This window comes from Scyliorhinus torazame, chromosome 22 (assembly GCF_047496885.1).
Source record: "Scyliorhinus torazame isolate Kashiwa2021f chromosome 22, sScyTor2.1, whole genome shotgun sequence".
Taxonomy (NCBI): Eukaryota; Metazoa; Chordata; class Chondrichthyes; order Carcharhiniformes; family Scyliorhinidae; genus Scyliorhinus; species Scyliorhinus torazame.
Genome location: NC_092728.1, coordinates 102,319,314 through 102,336,658, shown reverse-complemented (window position 1 = coordinate 102,336,658; position 17,345 = coordinate 102,319,314). Strand labels below are relative to the sequence as shown.

Genomic DNA, 17,345 nt, shown 5'->3' with positions numbered 1-17,345 from the left:
TAGAAAATTGCAAAGATTCGCAATCCCCCCCCAGAGTGAAGAACATTCTCTTCACCCCGGTACTAAATTGCCGACCCCTTATACTGAGATGGTGACCCTTCCTGTTGTAGATTCCCTGGCCATCGACTCTGTCAAGAATCTTCAGGATTTCATCTGTTTTATTGGGATCATATCTTCCTTCGAAACTCCTTATGATTTGGACCTCGCCTCACGGCAACCTCTCCGTACAGGACAATCTCCCTCATCCCCGGAAGACTGGCTGGGATTTTCCGCTCCTGTTCACGTCGGGCGGGTTTGGCGACGGGAACGGGAGACGTCGCGATAGGTGCAAAGTTGCAGTTTTATGTCGGCGTGAAAGCACGACGGGATTGTCCCATTCCCCCATTTGTGACAGGCCGTGTTTCCAGACATCCAATATTCTTCAGCTTGATGCCCGGGGGGCGGGACGAGACGGGGGCATCAGGCTAGGAGTGGGGGGGGGGGGGTTGTACCGAGGGGAGGGATCACCTTTAATAATAGCACCCTGGATCGTCGAGTATCTGATTGATGGTGCAGCAGGAGAATCAGAGGTCACCCCGCCAGCGATACATCGTGGATCCTGTGACCCAAGACGCTGCGCGATATGGCAGAGAAAGCCACTATTGCCACCGATGGCTTCAAAGCTGCTTTTCCCGCATCCTGGCCACTGCGTACAGTACGCCTTTACAGATTCTACTTACTCCCCATATTACAGGTTGCTGTTGATTCCTGTGAATGTAAATCAGTGTGACTGTTACCATTGCGACCGATCCAATGCTGTAGTATTTCTTGTGCATAAAATAAAAGCAGAAACTGCTACAATCGTGATCGCCTTTGTGTTGGGAACTGTGTATCCGGGATAGATGTTCATTAATAGTTTGATGAATAGATGGAAGAATTCTCCAGATTCATGGATTTTGGGTTTGTTACATCAGATCTTGAAGTGCAAAAGAAAGTGGTCGATCAGGGAGGGGGCTGTTTACGGATCAGCAAAGTTCACCGAGCACTGAAATCAAGTCAAAAGTTAAAAGGATAGATGTTTGTGTTGTATTGTAAATTGGGGGACACAGATTGTAGTTTGATTTACATCTCACCAGGTCTTCCATTGAAGACATTTGAAGACTGGGCTGGATTGTCCGGTTCCCCGGCTGCGTGCTTCTTGGTAGCGCTGGTTACTGGCGGCGGAATTCTCTCCCCCTGCTGCTTGTCAATGGGATTTCCCATTGGAGTCACCCCGCACCTCCGGGAAACCCACAGGTGGGGTCTGCTTGCCGGCGGGAAAGTGAATCAATGGTCCCTGCGCCAAATTTAAACGCTCGCTCTCCAGCCCACCTGTCCACACCAGATCGTGCAGATGTCAGCAACCTCTGAGCCCATCACTCGCGAGTTGTCCGTGCTCCACTTGGACCTTTAACTACTGCCTCTGGCGTCTTCATCCATCCCCTTCCAATAAACAATGTGGTAGCCCAGGTTGGAGGGAGGAGGAGGAGGAGGAGACCCCTGTCGTTCCCAACCCCAGGCGCATTACTGAACTGACTCAATAATGCAGGAGAGTCCACGAGTCCAGCAGCACGGCGCTATCCATGAAGACCAGCTTGGAGATGGAGGCAGGAGCCAGGCTGCCCCGGCAGGGCGGTGGACAGCCCATCAGGAGCAGGGCGGCACTGTGGCAAAAAGTTGTCACCCTCACCCCAAAGCCTCTGGCGAGCTGAGAACAATCTTGTGCACGCGACTCATCGTCAATCGAGTTTGATGCCAACGTGATTTCCCGCTAGGATGACGCAGGATCGAGAGGCTGACGGGGTGTCGGTGGGCAGCTGTTTTAATGGACGTTCATGAGATGCAAATGAATGTAAATGTCGTTCGCGCTACCGGCCAGCGGGGAGACTGACCCGCCATTAAACTGCCGTTAACCCGCCATTGACCTGCCGTTAACCCGCCATTGACCCGCCATTTACCCACCACTGGGAGAATCGTAATGCCATTTTGTACCGGTGGGTTTCTGGCTTTCTGGCTCCGCCCACCCGGCACCAAACCTGCCGTGGGCGGGTTGGAAAAATTCCGCCCTTATTCCCGGGAATCCTCCTGCATTTCTTCAGCTGCCCACTGCAGTGCGGCGGGGGAGCCGCCAGCCAATCAGACTGGTGGGCAGCTCTGCAAGGCAGGGCTTCCTCCTGGGCGAGGGGCAGAATTCCCGCCCTCAGCCACTTGACGATCATCCGAGTGCAACAATGACTGCCCGGAGTGGGTGGGGATGTGTTTCCGGCTGACTCTTCGGATGTCAGGAAGTGAGACTCCGCCATCTAGAAATATCAGGCCATTGAGTAAATTTGAAGCCCAGAAACGGAACAATACAGAATGATTTAATGCTTACTGCAAATCTTTGCAATAGCTCGATTTCTAGGTGACAAGATGCAATTCATAAAATTGGGGAGAAGTTAGGAATATTTATACTAATCAATGCCTTTGTTGTTGGGTATAGAATGATTACAAAGCATAACATAAGAATTAAAGGCAATATTTGTTAACAAAGCACCAACCTTCACACCAGGAGGACCAGGCCGACCAGGGTTTCCATGCGGACCTTGGCGTCCCTATTGAACAAAACACACAGAACCAAAGAGATCAGACGATGAATCTCATATCAACAGCTTGCAAAGTATCAGATTAAACACATTTCAGAATTCTAATAGTAAGTATATTTGCCAATGTAGAGTCCATGTGGTTTCTTACTTCCTGAACACAGGAATGTGAGAATTAGGAGGGGAAGTGTACCATTCGGCCCTTCCAGCTCGCTCTCCGATTCAGCAACATCATGACTGATCGTCTACCTCCGCCCCATCTTCCTGCACTACCCCATATCCCTTCATTGCCTATCAGCCTCTGGTTTGAACAGACTCCAGGACTGAGCATCCACAACATTCACAGGTCGAGAATTCCAAAGATTCACAGTAAAGAAACGCCTCAGTCGGAATCCTCCGGATTTTGGGATTTACTCTTCCCGGGTGGCGCACCCCCGCCCGTGGGTTTCCCAGCAGCGTGGGGTGGCTTCAATGGGAAATCCATTGACAAGTGGCGGGACTTGGGAATGCCGCCACTGGTGAACGGCGCACCGCCAAGAAACACGTGGCCGGGAGAACGGAGAATCCCGCCCCTCATCTCTTTTACGAAATTGACAACCACTTTGTGACCCGATGTTCCCCAACCAGGTGGAACGTTTTCTCGGCATCTACCTCGAAACGTGCCTTGAAATGTTATGGGTGTGACCCAATGGCCAGGCTGCGCCAGAAATGTAGCTCGCCGCGCGCAGCGTGGTCGATAAAAGCCAGGACAACCCTCTCCCGGGATCTACCTGGCTCACCACGCCTCGCAAAATCCAAAGAACAAAGAAAAGTACAGGACCGGAACAGGCCCTTCGGCCCTCCAAGCCCGTGCCGACCATGCTGCCCGACTAAACTACAATCTTCGACACTTCCGGGGTCCGTATCCCTCTATTCCCATCCTATTCATGTATTTGTCAAGATGCCCCTTAAATGTCACTATCGTCCCTGCTTCCACCACCTCCTCCGGCAGCGAGTTCCAGGCACCCACTACCCTCTGTGTTAAAAGCTTGCCTCGTACATCTCCTCTAAACCTTGCCCCTCACACCTTAAACCTATGCCCCCTAGTAATTGACCCCTCTACCCTGGGGAAAAGTCTCTGACTATCCAACCTGTTTAAGCCCCTCATAATTTTATAGATGTCTATCAGGTCGCCCCTCAACCTCCGTCGTTCCAGTGAGAACAAATCAAATTTATTCAACCTCTCCTCATAGCTAATGCCCTCCATACCAGGCAACATCCTGGTAAATCTCTTCTGCACCCTCTCTAAAGCCTCCACATCCTTCTGGTAGTGTGGCGACCAGAATTGAACACTATACTCCAAGTCTGGCCTAACTAAGGTTCTATACAGCTGCAACATGACTTGCCAATTCTTATACTCAATGCCCCGGCCAATGAAGGCAAGCATGCCGTATGCCTTCTTGACTACCTTCTCCCCCCGTGTCGCCCCTTTCAGTGACCTGTGGACCTGTACACCTAGATCTCTCTGACTTTCAATACTCTTGAGGGTTCTACCATTCACTGTATAAAAGATCCAGCGCGATCTTGCGGGACATTGCACTGTAAATCCCACCTAGTCGCCGCAATCCACCCCTCAGGGGACAATCCCCTCATTCCAGGAGTCAGTCAAGTGAATCTTCATTGCACTCTGTTTAGAGAAAGTATGGCCTTCCTTAAGTAAGGAGGCCAACAGTGCTCCAGCTGTGGTCTCTCATCAAAACACACTTTGGAAACAACAAATTATGTTATTGGTAATTTTGCCACGATGAAATTGCAGTGTTTCTCTTTGCTTTTTTGGGCTTTGCCAAGTATGTGTATGAGGTAATGCAGGCTATAGATCTGTTACTGGAGCTAAGAGGCTGTATAACACGGCCATGTTTTCAATAAACCTTTATTTTGGCTAGTTAAAAGCCTCAAGTATTTTTCGGCGTGGTTCAATATGAAGACTAAGATGTTAATGTGGTAGGGAGCATATTCACTGTTGTGATTGATGGAGTGCATTCCATTGTATACACTCAGCAGCGTCCAGCGAATGTTACATAACCAACTATATTCTCAATAACTCAACTTGAGCAAAGACATATTTTTCAATGTTGCTCCACCTTGGACAGATTAAGTTATTTCAGGTTGCCGTCCACGCCTCCCCCACCCCTACGCCCCTCTCCCCGGCCCTAAACAGTGCGCCGTGTCTCAGATTCCACCGGTAAGCTGATGAAATCCATAGTCGCATGATGCAGCTGCAGATAACAGACGTGTGGTTTCTCTGTGGTCAAGTTTAAGCAACCTTTAAGTCAAACTCGAGTCTCATCTCACTTCAGGATGTGTAACATCTGGCTCTGAAGAAGAACGTTATACTGACAGTGGAATACGTTCCCAAGTTGGCGGGGATGCTAGCGAGGGAATTCTTTCCTCTGTTCAAGTAAAGCGACGAATCTGCGTCCATTTTTCACTGGAGGTTCGCAACACATTCTCGATCGTATCAAGTCTAAAAATGTGAACGGACGATTCATCTTCCCGCACTCAATGAGAATGGGCTTGCTGTGGAGTGTGCCGGGCGGGTAAAGAGCAGAGGCGGAACATGAGGGTTATAGGTGCAGACATGGCGGTGGGGACGGAGAATCGAGGGGGGGGGGTCCCAAAGCGGTTTTCCCCACTCGATTATTCCCACCCCCTCACCAATGGCGTAACGGGGTTCCAGCCATGAAAGGTCAGGAACCCCTTAACCATAGATTTAAATATCATTAGCAGGCTTCTGCACTGTAATATCCCCCCCTCCATTAGGATTTCTCCCCCCCCCCCTACTCACCCACCCCCACCCGGATGAAGTCACATCGGAAGGGTTTTCAACAGATTTTGACAAACGGAGACCCAGTGAACAGTCCCATCAGAGCCCACAGTTAAGCTCAGCCCCCAGGAGGGGTATGGTCATGCCTTGGGGGGGGGGGGCTGCGGGAACATCCCGCTTGGCTTGTGAACGATGCGTCCTCCCCGCCGATGACATGCAAAATAGCTCCAATGAGATACACGCATGGTTGGGGCGGGGAGCCCGACTGGGCCGTCGGGATGTCCGCTACGGCCGGCAGGGTGGGGGGCACGGAAACTCATGGCCAGTTTGCCGCCCGGTGCGAATCCAGATTCTGCCCCGCCGCGGGATCCTCCGCCTGATCGGGATTCCCGATCTTAGTGTCGGGGAACGAAGAATCCCGGACAGAGTGGAAAAATGAAAGTTCGCATCAATTCAGTGATTTCTAATTGCTTGCGGCCCACAAGGACTTCAATAGCGCACCCTTCGGAGAATTACTGACACAGGCTGCTGAACTTCTGCGTTTAACTGTGCAAAGCAGAGGTCAGTTTCAGGGGTTTAATAATGCTGGACGCTGACATAAGAACATAAGAACTAGGAGCAGGAGTAGGCCATCTGGCCCCTCGAGCCTGCTCCACCATTCAATGAGATCATGGCTGATCTTTTATGGACTCAGCTCCACTTTCCGGCCCGAACACCATAACCCTTAATCCCTTTATTCTTCAAAAAACTATCTATCTTTATCTTAAAAACATTTAATGAAGGAGCCTCTACTGCTTCACTGGGCAAGGAATTCCATAGATTCACAACCCTTTGGGTGAAGAAGTTCCTCCTAAACTCAGTCCTAAATCTACTTCCCCTTATTTTGAGGCTATGCCCCCTAGTTCTGCTTTCACCCGCCAGTGGAAACAACCTGCCCGCATCTATCCTATCTATTCCCTTCATAATCTTATATGTTTCTATAAGATCCCCCCTCAATCTTCTAAATTCCAATGAGTACAGTCCCAGTCTACTCAACCTCTCCTCGTAATCCAACCCCTTCAGCTCTGGGATTAACCTAGTGAATCTCCTCTGCACACCCTCCAGTGCCAGTACGTCCTTTCTCAAGTAAGGAGACCAAAACTGAACACAATACCCCAGGTGTGGCCTCACTAACATCTTATACAATTGCAGCATAACCTCCCTAGTCTTAAACTCCATCCCTCTAGCAATGAAGGACAAAATTCCAGTTGCCTTTTTAATCACCTGTTGCACCTGTAATCCAACTTTTTGCGACTCATGCACCAGCACACCCAGGTCTCTCTGCACAGCAGCATGTTTTATCGTCCTTAAACCGCAAGATTTGAGCCATCACTTGGGAACCACATCATCTCCAGGTGCTTCAAGAATACTTAGAAAAACAGATTTCTTACCAACGTACGTGTTATATCTTCTTCACAACAATTTACTGCACGAGGGAATATACCAGCATCTGAAAATGACTAAAGTACTAATTTGACTGTATCGCTACGAAATGCAGCCAGACTGTCTCATCTTAACAATTTTGATAAGAGCTTAAGAAGCACAATCAAAAGGGGTGGCATGGTGGCGCAGTGGTTAGCGCTGCTGCCTCACGGCGCCGAGGACCCGGGTTCAATCCCGGTCCTGGGTCACTGTCCGTGTGGAGTTTGCACATTCACCCGATGTCTACGTGGATCTCACCCTCACAACCCAAAAAGATGTGCAGGGTAGGTGGATTGGCCACGGTCATTTGCCCCTTAATTGGAAAAAAAAATTGGGTACTCTAAATTTTTTTTTTAAAGCATACTCAAGATTTTTTCACAACTTTTGCTTATTCATCTAATTTTGGAGAAGTGATTCTGATGTTGGAGCGCAGTCAAACATTTTCCCACCCGTTCCTCACCAGTTTCTTTGTCGACTTTAGAGAAACACTTCCACAAGTAAATTGAAAAACGGTTATTGCTGAAAAAAGACACATGCTACCAAAGCTTTTTGTCCTGCACGCATCAGGAAGGTTTGCAAGAAATTACCAACAGTAATGGGGGAACAACAATTAATTTAATAATAGTCTTTATTAGTGTCACAAGTAGGCTTACATTAACACTGCAGTGAAGTTACTGTGAAAAGCCCCTAGTTGTCACTTTCTGGCACCTGTTCGGAGACACTGAGGGAGAATTCAGAATGTCCAATTCACCTAACACAATTAGTGGGCAGCACGGTAGCATTGTGGATAGCACAATTGCTTCACAGCTCCAGGGTCCCAGGTTCGATTCCTGGCTTGGTTCACTGTCTGTGCGGAGTCTGCACGTTCTCCCCGTGTCTGCGTGGGTTTCCTCCGGGTGCTCCGGTTTCCTCCCACAGTCCAAAGATGTGCCGGTTAGGTGGATTGGCCATGATAAATTGCCCTTAGTGTTGGGTGGGATTACTGGGTTATGGGGATAGGGTGGAGGTGTTGACCTTGGGTAGGGTGCTCTTTCAAAGAGCCGGTGCAGACTCGATGGGCCAAATGGCCTCCTTCTGCCCTGTAAATTCTATGATAACACGCACGTCTTTCGGGACTTGTGGGAGGAAACTGGAGCACCCGGAGGAAACCCACGCAGACACGGGGAGAACGTGCAGACTCCGCACAGACAGTGACCCAAGCCAGGAATCGAACCTGGGACCCAGGCGCTGTGAAGCCATAGTGCTACCCACTGTGCTATCATGCCACCTGTATGTGGAAAGTGCTGATTCGTCAGCAAATGGACTGTTATTGGTGGAGGCGTTGTCATGGAGAATACGGCCTGCACAGCATCCCTGCATGCTCTCTCTATATTCATGGCTCACTTGGATGAAGAAAAGAGAGATATTCCAGAAAGAAACGTTTTACCTGGCTCTCAAAAATGTGTCACCAAAATTTGTCAGTCTCACACAGAATGGGGTAGTGCAAGAAATATTTCTTTTGGTGTGCAAATCAATTTCAAAACACTCCTTTTTTTAACTGCCTGGTCCTTTGAATGTCCTTGCATTTAACTAGAACGCCTCCCGATGGTGAGGCGGAGGTCTATCTCTCCCTAAATGCTGCAAAGAACAAAGAACAATACAGCACAGGAACAGGCCCGTCAGCCCTCTACGCCTGTACTGGTCATGATACCACTCTTGGCCTAAACCCTCAGCACTTCCTTGTGCCCACGGTTGCATATGCTGCAACTGAACACTCCCGAGTGCGCTTAAAACTACACCTGCAACAAATTTGAGGTAATCCGCTGTGCTCGGAGTGTGGTTCATTTATGTTTGCTCGAAGCAACATGCATTTATTATGCAAACAAAAGGAAGATGTTCAAGCCTTGCATCTTTTTGAATTATCCAAGAGCCTATAGTTCCCTGTTGCTTTCTCCATGGCCACAACTCTACCAATCAGAGTCAACTTGCCAACCAACAGCACCCTTTTCTCTTGTTGTGTTATTGCTGTGATTGTTTGAAATTTGTCATTCTTGCATTTGTCCTGTTGAATATAAATTGAAAGGCTCCAACAACATGTCTCTCTTCTCAGCAATATCCAAGCTTTGCACCACCAAGCGACTGTGAGTTAGCGATCAAATGTTACAGGAGATTCTTGAGCATTGGAGCATGTTCAGATAGACCAGCTGTACCAAACTTTTGCAGTCAAACTGACAGATGTTCTGGTATTAAAGTGGTTTAATGTATTCTTCCCAGTCCAAAGCGAAATGAGCCAAAAATGGAATATAACCCAATCGATGTCCGCCAATTTTCAACAAGTAATTGTGATTCACAGTTAGCTGCTTGCAATCAGCAGAAATAACTGTTGCGTCCTTTACTCCTGAATAGATCCTTGCAATGCCCAAGTAGTGAGTAATTCTACAGTTTACATCTTCTGAAGGGTTGAGATATGGCCAATGGCATCCCAAAGAGGTCATTAAGAGGAGCATTATTAGATACTTCTGGCTACCAAGCTAGGAATGCAATATAAAGAACTATTTGAATATTATTTAAGCTAGCTGCAATGTTACAGATAATTTTGAACAGCTCAAATCATGAGTATCAAAGTGCAATAAACAATTCAATTCGAACCAGGCCAGTTCATTCAAATCCTGGTGTGAACAACTTGATACACTGCAGCTGGAATAGACAACCTGATTTAAGTTGAATTCATGCAGGGAATATTGCACCGCGCCGTAATTAGTTTCTTGTGAAAGGCTTCCCACACACATGCACTTGCGTTCGACCCATATACAAACATATCAGTGTTACAGTGCGAGCGTTTACATTTATGGGCAGCACGGTAGCATTGTGGATAGCACAATTGCTTCACAGCTCCCGGGTCCCAGGTTCGATTCCGGCTTGGGTCACTGGCTGTGCGGAGTCGGCACATCCTCCCCGTGTGTTTCCTCCGGGTGCTCCGGTTTCCTCCCACAGTCCAAAGAGTGCAGGTTAGGTGGATTGGCCATGATAAATTGCCCTTAGTGTCCAAAATTGCCCTTAGTGTTGGGTGGGGTTGCTGGGTTATGGGGATCGGGTGGAGGTGTTGACCTTGGGTAGGGTGCTCTTTCCAAGAGCTGGTGCAGACTCGATGGGCCGAATGGCCTCCTTCTGCACTGTAAATTCTATGATAATCTGTTATCAAACTCCAAGTTCTCCCTCCGTTATGACACAAATGTTATCCACTTGCTCGGTGTCATTTACATTCCTGGCAGGTTTGCAATCTGCTGTACAAAAAAATGGAAAATTCACCGTATGTGTATTTCTGTTCAGGCTAACGGGCAGGATTCTCCCACCCCCTGCCGGGCCGGAGAATCGCCGGGGGGTGGTGTGAATCCCGCCTTCTCTTCCAGGGAAGCATGCAAACTCGATGGGCTGAATGGCCTCCTTGTGCACTGTAGGAATTCCTTGTTCCAGTCTATGTACAGCAAGTTCAGGCGAGGAGCAGGTGTGCAACCTACCTCTCTGGCACTGAAATTAACCATTACAAATGTGAAACTTCATTCTTCAGGATATCAATTGTTGAAAGTTTGAAAGACACGGGGTTGGATTCTGCGCAGCCCCGCGCCGAAATCGCGGATAATCAAATTTCACGGCCAAATCAGGCCTGGCGCCGCTCCGGCGTTTCTCCGGGCCCCGAATATCCGCGCGTTCACGAATTACTCTGCTCAGCTTCGGGGGGGGGGGGGGGTCCACTGTCAGAAGCCCGCCCAGCGATCCTCCTCTCCCGATTGGCCGAGTTCCCGATGCCGTGGAAGTAACGTGCTATGGCCGTTCGCGGACTCTCGCATGGCGGCTGTGGACTCAGTCCGCGGCCGCCCTGGTAGGAGACGGGGGGATCTGGCACCGGGGGGGGGGTGCAATATGGGCAGCCGGGGGAGGGATCGGGGGCGCGCGGCTCATCGGGGGGGGGGGGGGGCGCTTACATCTTCCAGGTGCCGCCGCGGTACGCATGCATGGACTCAGAACCGGAAATGCGGGGGCCCGTATCCGCAACCAAAACTGCGTGAAGCTCCCCGGGCCCCTGCCAGCCCCCTGAAGCTAAGTGAATCGGCTTGTATTTTGTTCAGGAAGCTCGGGAGTGCAACGCCTCCGTCTTTACGCCGGAGTGGGACATAGCCCCATTTTGGGAGAATCCTGCCCATGAAATTTGTTTTTAAACACATTTCCGTTCTGTCTCCTTTTCCCATTTTTGAATTCAGTTTTTTTTCTTTCTCTTTATCTCTCTTTCTGTCCCCCAGAATTCGCCCGCTCTAATTTACAATTCCTTCTGCATATTTCACAATCCTTTTGTTGGATTGGTTAAAAAGATACACATGTTGTTTGCTCTGGTTTCCAGATCGCCAGCTGTTGTTCCCGCTGTGATGAAAGCAACTCCCACTTCCAGAAACTTGCCACGCAAAAAAATCTAAAGGCCAAAAAATGGACAGGCAAGTCTAAATAATAGCAGATGTCCATTAGATGCCTTGCCACAGCAAACTCCGGAGAGGGAAATTCCCAGTTCTAGATGTGCAAGTGTAAATCAGGTGGGGCTGGACTTATGGAAGAGGTCAGTGGCGGGCTTCAAGAGGATACGGACAGGCTGGTGGGATGGGCGAGCAGGTGGCAGGTGAAATTGAATGTAGAGAAGAGTGAGGTGATACGTTTTGTTCGAAAGAATGGGGAAAGACAAGATTATATAATGGATGCAATTCCAAAGTAGATCCCACTTTTAGAAGTCTTACAACACCAGGTTAAAGTCCAACAAGTGAGTCACCTGATGAGGGAGCTATGCTCCGAAACCTAGTGATCCCAAATAAACCTGTTGGACTTTAACCTGCTGCTGTAAGACTTTCTACTGTGCCCACCCCAGTCCAGGTTGGCAGCGCGGGTTAAATTCCCATACCAACCTCCCCGAACAGGTGCCGGAATGTGGCGACTAGGGGCGTTTCACAGTAACTTCATTGAAACCTACTTGTGACAATAAGCTGTTAATATTATTATCGATTGACCGTGTCTACCTTGAGCAGCTTACAAACAAAAGTGCTGAAAGGGACATCCGCCTGATTGCCCGCTGGACAGATGGGCATTTTTCCTTCTGGTCGAACCCTGCCGCTGTACAGAGCGAGTTTTGGTATTTTACCAGTAAAATCCCAGCAATATTCCACAGCAATGTAATTCCTCCAGAAACGTGATTATTCCTTCATCTCGGCTGTGATATTTTCGGCAGTCAAGTTTAAAAATGTAGAGCGGGATTCTCTGGTTTCGTCCTTGGTGGGAGCCGTTGCGAGCGAGAACGGACAATTTGGCATTCCAGCCAAAACTCCATTCACTCTCAGCGATGCCGGAAAATCCCAGCCGCGAACGAGGATGGAAAAGCTTGGCGGTATTGCTAAGCAGTGTTACAATCCCCGTGGAGGAGCCGTGAACTGGAACGGCCAAAAGTGCTAAACCAGGGGCGAAATTCTCCGTAATCGGCGCGATGTCCTCCGACCGGCGCCAAAAACGGCGCAAATCAGTCCGACATCGCACCGCCCCAAAGGTGCGGAATCCTCGGCATCTTGAGCGGCCGAGCCCTAACCTTGAGGGGCTAGGCCCGCGCCGGACTGATTTCCCCCCCGCCAGCTGGCGGGAAAGGCCTTTGGTGCCCCGCCAGCTGGCGCGGAAATGACATTGCCGGGCGGCGCATGCGCGGGAGCGTCAGCGGCCGCTCACGGCATCCCCGTGCATGCGCAGTGGAGGGAGTCTCTTCCGCCTCCGCCATGGTGGAGACCGTGGCGAAGGCGGAAGGAAAAGAGTGCCCCCACGGCACAGGCCCGCCCACGGATCGGTGGGCCCCGATTGCGGGCCAGGCCACTGTGGGGGCACCCCCCGGGGCCAGATCGCCCTGCGCCCCCCCCCCCAGGACCGCCCGTGCCGCCTTGTCCTGCCGGTAAGAGAGGTGGTTTCATCCACGCCGGCGGGACAGGCATTCTAGCTGCGGGACTTCGGCCCATTCGGGCCGGAGAATCGCCGGGGGGGGGCCGCCAACCGGCGCGGCGCCATTCCCGCCCCCGCCGAATCTCCGGTGCCGGAGAATTCATCAACCGGCGGGGGCGGGATTCAAGCCAGCCCCCGGCGATTCTCTGACCCAGCGGGGGGTCGGAGAATCTCGCCCAAGGTTTCACGTTTTGTCGCTTTCACTTTGAAATGGATCAAAACCAATGCAAATTACACATGAATAGACAGGCAAACGATACCTTAAATAAAAAGGCGAATTTCGCTTTAAATTGTCGATACAACAAAGATGCTTACGCAATCACGAACGGCTGCACCGTCCCCCACAGAAATGTGGCACTACACTGCTGCCCAGTTCCACAATACGCAGCTCTATAATCATGCAGGAGAGGTCACGTGTCCTAATGCCCAATAGCTTTCATCTCTGAGTTTCATTGGTACGACTATCATCAAGGCACAGTCTTACAAACACACTCTGCCTTGAGTCGTGACAGTTCTAATAGTGTAACCTCCCAGAATTGCTTTTCAACCAACTTACCAATAACAACTGGATTCACGATTTAGCCATGTCAGGTAAAGCATTCAGTTTGTTAACATCTCCGAGCTACTCGCACAGATTTCCAGGTTTTAGACCTTTTTAGCCAGCTCACATAGTACCTCCAAAAGCTCCTCTTTCCTTTTCTGCCAAACAGAAATCCTGAGAGTGATTTGCTTCTTCTCCCCTCAAGAATTCTGCGCCATCTTCCTGACTCTGCTATCTCTTTGTGTCTGCTTCTGCGTGCTAATCGCCTTCACCCTTCAGTTCTTCTGTTTTGTGTCTGATAGCCACACTGCTGCTTTCATGATTTCCTTCCTGTTGGCACTGCTTCGGGTTAGGCTGAACAGTTGGTTCATGATGCAGAGCGAGGCCAACAGCACAGGTCAAATTCCCGTATCGGCTGAGGTTATTCACGAAAGCTGCTCCTTCTCAACCTTGTCCCACGCCTGAGGTGTGGTGACCCTCAGGTTAAATCACCACCTGTCAGCTCTCCCTCCTCTAAGGGTAATACAGCCTATGGTCCTCTGGGACTATGGTAACTTTACTTTATTGCTTCCAGGTCAAGGGTTGCCAAATCACATGGGCCAGTATTTCTTGTTAGCCAAGAAAATTACAATTGATCTCTTTACACTTGTTGCAAACTCTTAAAAGTCTTTTTCAACCATTCTTGGAAAGAAGTTCAGATTCCACAGACTTTTTAAAGAAATTAGAAATTAACTGTACTGCTTCTAGGTCAAAGGACATCACAAGAGAAACTAAAGAGCTAACATTTTGCAGCATCTCAGCACATCCACTGGATATCACAGTGGTTAGCACTGTTGCTTCACAGCGCCAGGGTCCCAGGTTTGATTCCCGGCTTGGGTCACTGTCTGTGCGGAGTCTGCACGATCACCCCGTGTCTGCGTGGGTTTCCTCCGGGTGCTCCGGTTTCCTCCCACAAAGACGTGCTTGTTAGGTGAATTGGACAATCTGAATTCTCCCTCTGTGTACCTGAACAGGCGCCAGAATGTGGCGACAAGGGGATTTTCACAGTAACTTCATTGCAGTGTTAATGTAAGCCCACTTGTGACAATAATAAAGATTATTATTATAATCCCAAAATGCTTCCATATAAAAAATCTTTAAGTGCAACCACATTGTTACGTAGGGAGATACGAAACCAAATGGCAAAGCCCAGTTAACTGCATACTGGAGGAACCATTGATGGTTGAGGGAGGAATGTCCTGATACCGGGGAACTTCCTGTTAATCTTCAAATAAGTTGCAAATGCCAGGGATTTTCTACATCCGGAGAGGCAATTAGAACAGGCATATTTAATGTCTCCTCCAATAGCACCTCCAAAAATGCAGAAATGCCAGTCTGGATTATGTTCTCAAATCCTTGAGTGGGATTTTGAATCCGTGACTCTCTGATCCAGTCAAGAGCAATACCGACTGAGTAAAAGAGGCTATTATACAATTTTTCATTTTTGCTGGTTGAAATGGAACCAGTGAGAGTTAACAAAGGGTTACTGTCCATTTAACACTAACGCTTTTCACATTTTACTCTATTCCCACTTGCCGATTGGACATATTCAACAGAAGACAAGAAACATTTTCATTCACTATTTTCTTTGGTCAAAAATGTTTAAATGTTTGACAAATAGCCAAGCCAACTCCTTTAAATATTTACACATTAGAAACTGCGAACCCAGCCCCTATTTTCCTCAGACTGGGGCGTTTTTTATGCATTGGGAAAGGCTATCATACAACCAAACCTGTATTTTCTAAACGAATGCTTCAAATCTTTCGAAACAAAATTTCAAAATAGCAATCAAGGCTGTAATCACGTCAAACTAGCCCTTCGACCAGAGGCGGATTTACAGTTTGCGGGGCCCCGCGTGCTCACCTTCATTTCTCCCCCCCCCCCCCCCACCCCGCAGCCCACAACCTCACGCCCCTCCCGGCCCCAGCCACTCTCATCCTGTGGAATGCGAAGGCGGAAGCCGCAAAAACACACAAATTGATCACTGCAAAACAGACGCTGGGCTGAAATCCAAGCTTGCCTCTCGTACAGAATGGCGGTAAAGATGGTCGATACCGAGATGCATGAGTCGAGAGGCGAGGCAACGAGGTGGGAAGAACCAGCCGGTGACATCACTGCAGCGCAGGCCTGCGCTGGACGGACCGAGCCAGTCCCGCGCAGGAGCAAACATCTCCACTCAGCAAGATGCATGCGCTGCCATTCGGCGGCCGGGATTCTTCGATCCCAGATCGACCCCGCCACCGCAGCCAACGAGAACGGGGAACTTGGCGCTCAGCCAGAACTCCATCCACTGCAGCGGGACAAGAGAATCCAGCTGGCGGGAACGGTCGGAAAAACCCCGCCGGCGCGGACGGGCAGAGAATCCTGCCGGCGGGAATGGTCGGAGAATTTTGAAAAACAGAATTTAAACAAGAAAATACGGAAGAGGGACTGATTTTTAAGATTTTCTTGCTTCATCCCCTGTTGGCATGGCAACGTAGATAGCTGTTCGCTGCACATTTTCTTCACAAAATCATCAATTACATCATCGTAGGTAAAATCTTGCAAAGTCATATCTTCAATCGTCAATATTGCCGAACTTATCAGGTGTTGCTGACTCATCGTACTTTTTAAATTCTTTTCAAAGAATGGTCACTGGAAGCATTTGTGACAGGCATTGTTAAAAACATTTTCAGAATGGTTTCCACGTTTGGAAGAGCTGCCTGCAAACCCTCACGTACAAGTGCGTACAAATCAGCTGGTGACCTCGAAGCACAGAGCTCATCATTATCAATGCAATGAATGAATTGTTTCACTTCATCTTCAAAAAGATTGGTGTCTATGTCCTCCAGGTAAAATTCACTTAATTTCTTACTGCAGTAGGTTTTAGCATTTTCATCCAAACTTCGATCAAAAAGTACACAAAATAAATCAACAGTTTTCTTCAGAGATTAATTTCTACTCTGCAATTGAACAATTATTGTGTCACAAATAACACTGACCATCTCAACGATGATCTTCTCTTTCCCTTTTAAAGTGATGCATGGAAATCGAAAAAAATGCAGGTACAGTTTGAACAAAGTAAAAACAAAACGTACAGCTTTCCCACAGGATTCAGCTACAGCATTGCAGATTAACTTCAAGGAATGACTGGAACATGGGATGGAATATGCACAGGGGCTTGTATTCTTCAGTCTTGCTTGTAAACTGAATGTTTTCCTGCCATATTTGCAGCAATATTGAAGCTTTGCCGTAGCAGAGTTGTGCACCGGAAGTGTGCTGGGTCCCTTATTGAAGCTTTGCCCGTGACAATTCTTGATATCAAATCCTAAATTTGCAATGATTTCCAAAACAGCTGCCTGCAGACACTCAGACGTGTGGGTTGTAGCTGGACAAAACGGAGAAATTGCTTCACAACTTCACCATCACTGGTCACATATCTTAAAATTAATGTTAATTGGTCCACATGACTCACATCTGGTGTTGAATCAACTATTTGGCATCTTTTACTTCATTAGTGAATTGGTTTCTGAGCCGCTCTACTATTATAGTGATGAAGTCATCATAGGTTCTGTGCGTCAAAAAGTTGGTCTTCCCTGAGCCACAATATTGATAACTTTTCAAATGCTCTTTGAGAAGCTCATCAAATTCACTGAGATACCCAGGGCAGGCTAAAAGATTACCTCTTCAACTTGACACCGATGTCTCATCATGTCCTCTTAGAGGTCACCCCAAGGAAGATAAGCTGCAGCGCTGGGCTGAGAGGTGGCAAATGGAGTTTAATGCAGAAAAGTGTGAGGTGATTCATTTTGGAAGGAATAACAGGAAGACAGAGTACTGGGCTAATGGTAAGATTCTTGGCAGTGTGGATGAGCAGAGGGATCTCGGTGTCCATGTACATAGATCCCTGAAAGTTACCACCCAGGTT

The 17,345-nt window shown here is 48.7% G+C and overlaps 1 protein-coding gene across 1 annotated transcript in view; it reads right to left on the bottom strand.

Annotated features, from left to right (window-relative positions):
- col27a1b (collagen, type XXVII, alpha 1b) overlaps positions 1–17,345 on the bottom strand; it is a 699,034-nt gene that overhangs the window by 534,427 nt on the left and 147,262 nt on the right. Inside the window, exon 5 of the mRNA XM_072487808.1 lies at positions 2,559–2,612. Within this exon, the coding sequence (XP_072343909.1) occupies positions 2,559–2,612 (54 nt within the window). The remainder of the gene's footprint in view (positions 1–2,558; positions 2,613–17,345) is intronic.